This window comes from Crocuta crocuta, unplaced genomic scaffold, assembly GCF_008692635.1.
Source record: "Crocuta crocuta isolate KB4526 unplaced genomic scaffold, BGI_CrCroc_1.0 scaffold149, whole genome shotgun sequence".
Classification (NCBI taxonomy): Eukaryota; Metazoa; Chordata; class Mammalia; order Carnivora; family Hyaenidae; genus Crocuta; species Crocuta crocuta.
The window spans coordinates 686,546-692,864 of record NW_027551561.1 but is presented as its reverse complement, the minus strand read 5'-3'; the positions used below and the strand labels follow the sequence as shown (position 1 = coordinate 692,864).

The 6,319-nt window shown below is 40.1% G+C and overlaps 1 protein-coding gene across 1 annotated transcript; it reads right to left on the bottom strand.

Annotated features, from left to right (window-relative positions):
• Positions 1 to 315: 315 nt before the first annotated feature.
• Positions 316 to 1,245, bottom strand: LOC144219709 (olfactory receptor 1A1). Its single transcript, XM_077749798.1, has one exon. It carries the CDS (start codon positions 1,243 to 1,245, stop codon positions 316 to 318), a length of 930 nt encoding a protein of 309 aa, XP_077605924.1.
• Positions 1,246 to 6,319: the final 5,074 nt, after the last annotated feature.

Here is a 6,319-nt window from a genome sequence, read left to right as displayed (position 1 = left end):
TGTGGTGGAACAGATATTATTATTCCTCATATGCTGATAAAAAAGCAGAGCTTCAGACCTTTTCAACTTTACTCTGATTATCAGTAGCTTATCTGGGATATGACTCCAATATTTCTATGCTGACAAAAGGACAATAATGTGTACACAGGGATGATTTCAATAAGATGTGTCATAAACTGTTACTAGATTTCACAGAAGGGGACTTTGTAGCTGGAAAGATCAACAGTAGCTTCTTGGAAGGGATGAACATTAAGGGCTGGACTTCCAGGTGCATACTAATTGGTGACTGCAGTCTTCAATATGACCTCACATTGGTTATGAGGATATTCTCTTGCTGAATAGAATCTTCAGGGCAGCCTTCATGTCTCTGTTTCTCAGACTATAAATAAAAGGATTTAACATTGGAGTCACTGCCATGTACATAACAGTGACCACTGCATCCTTTAGGCTGTAACTAGTCAGAGGGCGGAAATACATGCCCATGACTGTCCCATAATACAGAGAAACAACTGTGAGGTGGGAGCCACAGGTGGAGAAGGCTTTGAGCACACCCTTGGTGGATGGAACCCTCAGGACTGTGGAAAAGACTCGGACATAGGAGATGATGATGATTAGTAATGGCATGGAGAATACACCAACCCCTAGGTACATCATCTTCACATTAAAGTGGATGTCAGAACAGGAGAGCTTAAGCAAAGGGCTAATGTCACAGTAGAAGTTGGCTACTTCCTTATTGCCACAGAAGGACAGACTAGCTGTGAGCAGAGTGTGGGGGAGGGCATTGGCGTTTCCAACCACCCAGGACACGACAACTAACAAGACACAAGTCCGTGGGCTCATAATCATTGTGTAATGAAGTGGGCGGCTGATGGCCACGGCACGATCATATGCCATTGCCGCCAGGATATAGCTATCTGTGTTACCCAAGGCAATCATGAAATACATCTGTGCTAGGCATCCCCCAAAGGAGATGGCTTTGCTGTGCAAGAGATGGTTGGCTAGCATCTTGGGGATGGTTACAGAGGAGAATAAGATGTCAACAAAGGAGAGGTTGGCAAGGAAAAAATACATGGGGTTGTGAAGGCGAATGTCAGAGTGGATGGCCAAGATGATGAGCAGGTTTCCAGTCAATGTGATGGGGTAAATGAAAAGGAAGAGGATGAAGAAGAAGTCTTCCTGTACCTGCTGACCAGTAACTCCCAAGAGGATGAATTCCAGGATAGAAGACTGGTTGTCTTCTTTCATGGCTCCTTTGTTAGGAAAGGGGAGAAGAATCCAGAATTATTAGTGGAGTTTATGTAACCATTTTCCTTTACCACCAGTTTTGATTCAAATGACCAGCAATCTCTATGATGTGTTTACTAAATCTAGAGATAGCCAACATTTTGGAAAAATGTCCTTGTTGATCAGATCAACAATTAGCCCTCGACACTCATGTCTAACAAGTGAGCAATCTGTGAATCAAAAGTGGCCATCCTTCATGTGTAGCAACATGGATGGACCTTGAGGGTGTTATGCTGAGCGAAATAAGTCAGGCAGAGAAGGACAAATATCATAAGTTTGCACGTATAGGAGGATTAGGAGGAACTTAACTGAGGAACAAGGGGGAGAAGAAGGAGGAAAATGGTGGGGGAAAGGGAGACAGGCAAACCATGAGAGACTCTTGAATGCTGACAAAAACTGAGGACTGATGGATGTGGGGGGGAGGGGGGTTGGGCATGGAGGAGGGCACTTGTGGGGATGAGCACTGGGTATTATGTGGAACCTAATTTGACAATAAACTATTTGTAAAAAAAAAATAAAATATGAAAAAAAAAAGTGGCCATCCTTTCACATCCCAGAACCATCACTCAAACACCAATGATTCAATCAATTCACAAGTGCCTTTTACATTGTATGTGCTGGATATTTTGCTAGACTTATGGAAAAAGCACAAATATGTGCAAAATACAGTTTTTAATCTACTTATTCAACATGAAAGACAAAGTTTTTGACTCAAGGACTTTACAATGTAATAGAAAAACCAAAAATAACACATTTTTAAAAAAGTGCATACTACAAGGAATGGACAGCATTTAGAAATCTTGATTAACTACTGTAGTACAAAAAACGTGTTATTACAAGGGCCAGCATGAAATTAGAAATTGTTCCAATGACCAAACTAATAGTGATCCTAGAGCCCAGGAAGTAACAGGTGTCTATGCTGACATTGGATTTTTGTAAATCACCAGGATCACTGGGTTTATGTCCTAGCAAAAACAAGCCTAGTGAATTTCCTCCCCAAGCGTCTTATTTTCAGAGAAGAATTTCCCCCCTCCTTTTATAAGGTATATCTCTTTGAAAAACTCTCTAATGTCAATAATCACAAAGCTCTCCTCTTCCCTCCCTTTATTATTTCTTTTCTCACTTCTGAGTGTGTGTCCAAAGGAAATGAAACAGGGTATTAAAAAGATATCTTCAGTCTCATTTTTATGGCAGCATTATTCACAATAGCTGAGGTATGGAAACAAGCTAACTGTCCACCAAGAGATGAAGAGATAAGGAAGATATTATATTCTCTCTCTCTCCTTCTCTTCTCATTATGTGAAATAAGCCAGACACAGAGACAAATAGTGAATGATCTCACTTCCATGTGTATTTTATGAAAGTCACAGTCATAGTAACAGTTAGCCACTTGATGCTGATCTTGAGCACTTGGGTTCTGGAGCCAAAGTTTGAGTCCTAATTTTGCTACTACATCTCTGTGTGAACTTAGGTATTGAACTGATCAGTTTTCATTGGATAAAGTGACAAAAAATAATTCTACTTACCTTTTGGAAGTTTTGTGGTCAAAGGAGATGATGCCGGTAGTACAGTTGCTGGCTATCTATCCTTGATTTGTCACTGTCATAAAGACCCTTTGCCACAGCATTCGCACCTCCTACGGAGGAGGCAGCTCAGATGCTGTCAAAAAGGGTTTTGGTCCGGTGCCCTTCCTCCTCTTCCACGAGTGGGAAGTTCACAGCCAGCTGCTGCAGCACTTGTTAACATTCCTCCCTCTGGGGGGCAGGCATGCTGCAGACAGGGCCAGTAGCAGGCCAGAAGAGTGGGTCTCTAGTGCTCTGTACTTGAGGTGAAGGAGCTAGGACGGGGATGGTTTGGAAAGAAGAGCCTTGAGTTTCCTAATGATAGAGCGGAAGGGATGACTGTTCTAGATGCAGCATGAACACAGGAACTCTAGCTTCCTCCTCAGGAAGCAAGATGGTCACAGAATAGAGAAAGTTAGGAATTATTTACCAGGTTATAGCATCTCTTGAAACGTGACTCCCTCAGGTCTTCATCCTGGCCATAGTCAGAATAATTGTTGAGACTCATTACAGACTCCTGCAGCTGTGCCCTGAGGAGACAGTGGTTCTCAAGAGTAATCTTTCCCAGAGTTTTTTTCTAGAAGGAAGCATGAGCAAGAGGGTTTCCCGGAGAGTGTGTCTCCAGGGTCCAAGCTCTGAGCTGACCTCTTCTAGGCACTCTGTTGGCCTATGAGAGCCTGTCCTCTGCTTTGGCACCAATTGGAACATCCTGTTGGGTGCTGCAAAGACTGTGGTACAATTGAGCAAAAGAAATAATCAACAAAGTGAAACAATAACCTGTTGAAAGGGAGAAGATATTTGAAAACCATGTATTTAGTGAGGGGTTCATAACCAAAACATTTAAGGAACTCATGAAACAAACACACATGCGAACAAAATTTGATAAATAAAAAACTAGGCAGCAGAACTGAACAGACATTTTCCACGAAGACACCCAATTGACCAACAGGTAAGAAAAGATGCTCAATGTCATTAATCACCAGGGAAATGCAAATCAAAACCACAATGAGATATCACCTCATACCTGATAGAATGGCTATTATTATCAAGAAGACGTGAGGTCATAAAATTGGCAAGGTTGTAGAGAAATGGAAACTTTTGTGCACTGTTGGTAAGAATATAAATTGGTGCAGCCACTATAGAAAACAGTATGAGATTCCACAAGAAATTAAAAATGGAACTACTCTGTCATCCAGCATATCCCAAGGAAATGAAACAGGGTATTGAAAAGATATCTTTAGTCACGTTTTCATGGCAGCATTATACGCAATAGTTGAGATATGGAAACAACCTAAGTGTCCACCAAGAGATGAAGGGATAAAGAAGATACTATATTCTCTCTCTAGTATTATATATATACGTTTAATAGAATATTTTTGTCATGAGAAAGAAGCAAAGTCTTCCATTTACATAACAATAGTGAACTTTGGGGATCTCAGTGAAATTAGCCAGACACAGAGACAAATAGTGGATTATCTCACTTCTATGTGTATTTTAGAAAAGTCAGTCATAGTAACAGAGAGTAGAGGATGGTGTATCAGGGCCTGGGGTTGTGGGAGACAGGGAGATCAATTTTTCTTGAATTTTGGGAGTAAATTCCAGTTGGTCATAGTGTCTAATTTTTTTTAAATGTTTATTTTTGAGAGAGAGACAGAGCAAGAGTGCGGGAGGGGCAGAGAGAGAGGGAGACACAGAATATGAAGAACGTTCCAGGCTCCGAGCTGTCAGGACAGTGTGACATGGGGCTTGAACCCACAAACCATGAGATAATGACCTGAGCCAAAGTCTGAAGCTTAACTGACTGAGCCACCCAGGCACCCCTCTTGGTCATGGTGTTTAAACCTTTTAATATGCTGCAGAACTCTGCTACTGTTTTGTTGATGGTTTTTACATCAGTGTTCACAAGGGATATTGGTATGCAGTTTTCTTTCCTTGTAGTGTCTTTGCTATCTTATCTGTACAGAACGAGTCAGGAAGTGTCCTCTCCTCTTCAACATTTGGAAAAGTTTGAGAAGGATTGGTATTAGTTCCCTTTAAGGGGCTCCTGGATGGCTCAGTCGGTTAAATGTCCGGCTTTGGCTCAGGTCATGATCTAACAGTTCGTGGGTTCGAGCCTTGCTCAGGCTCAGTGGTGACAGCCAGCTCAGAGCCTGGAGTCTGTTTTGGATTCTGTGTCTTTCACTCTCTCTGACCCTCCCCTGCTCACACAGTCTCTCTCTCTCTCTCTCAGAAATAAATTAAAAAAAAAATTTTTTTTTAATGTTTGTTAAAATTCACCACTGAAGTCCACAGGTCCAGAGATTTTCTTCTTTGGGAAAGTTTTCATTACTGACTTAATGTCCTTGCTAGTTTTAGGTGTATTCAGATTGCTTGTTTCTTCATGATTTAATTTTGGTAGGTTGTGTATTTCTAGGAATTTGTGCGTATAACCATTCAGAATGCTCTTATTATCCTTTTTTAACTTCGTAGAATTGGTAATAATGTCCCCCACCTTAATTTCTGATTTTAGTCATTTTAGTCTTCTATCTTTTATCTTTAGTCTGTCCAGCTAATTTTTTGTCAATTTTGTTGATGGTTTTGAAGAACTAACTTTTGTTTATGATTTTTGCTATTCTTCTATTCTCTATTTTATTTTTTTCTGCTCTAATCTTTATATTTCCTTTTTTTCTGCTAGTTTTGGGTGTTAGTGTGTTCTTTTTCTAGTTCCTTGGGTTGTAAATTTAGGTTATTGATGGGAGATCATTCTTATGGGGTTTTTTTAATTTAGAATTTTAAAATTATTTAAATTCAAGTTAGTTAACATATACTGTAATAATAGTTTCATGAATAGAATTTAGTGATTCATCACTTACATATAACACCCAGTGCTCATTCCAGCAGGTGTCCTCCCTAATGCGCATCATCCATTTAGCCCATCACCCCACCCAACACCCTTCCAGCAAACTTCAGTTTGTTCTCTGTATTTAAGAGTCTCCTAAGGTTTGCTTTCCTCTTTGTTTTTATCGTGTTTTTTTCTTCCCTTTCCCTATGTTCATCTGTTTTGTTTCTTAAATTCCACATGAGTGTAATCATATATTTATATTTCTCTGACTGACTTATTTCACTTAGTGTACTATGATATTTGCAACCAACTGAATATCTACTTTCATCCAGGTTGTTGCAGATGGCAAGATTTCATTCATTTTTGATCGATGAATAAAATTTCATTGTGTGTGTGTGTGTGTGTGTGTGTGTGTGCGCGCATGGTGTGTGTGTGTTCTCTCCTCTTATTTATGCAGTCATTATTTGGTGGACATTTGGGTTGCTTTCACAATTCAACTATTGTTGATAGTTCTGCTATAAACATTGAGGTGCAGGTGCCTCTTTGAATCAGCATCATTGTATCTTTAGGTTAAATACCTAGTAGTGCAATTGCGGGGTTGTAGGGTAGTTCTATTTAAAAATTTTTGAGGAACCTCCATACTGTTTTCCAG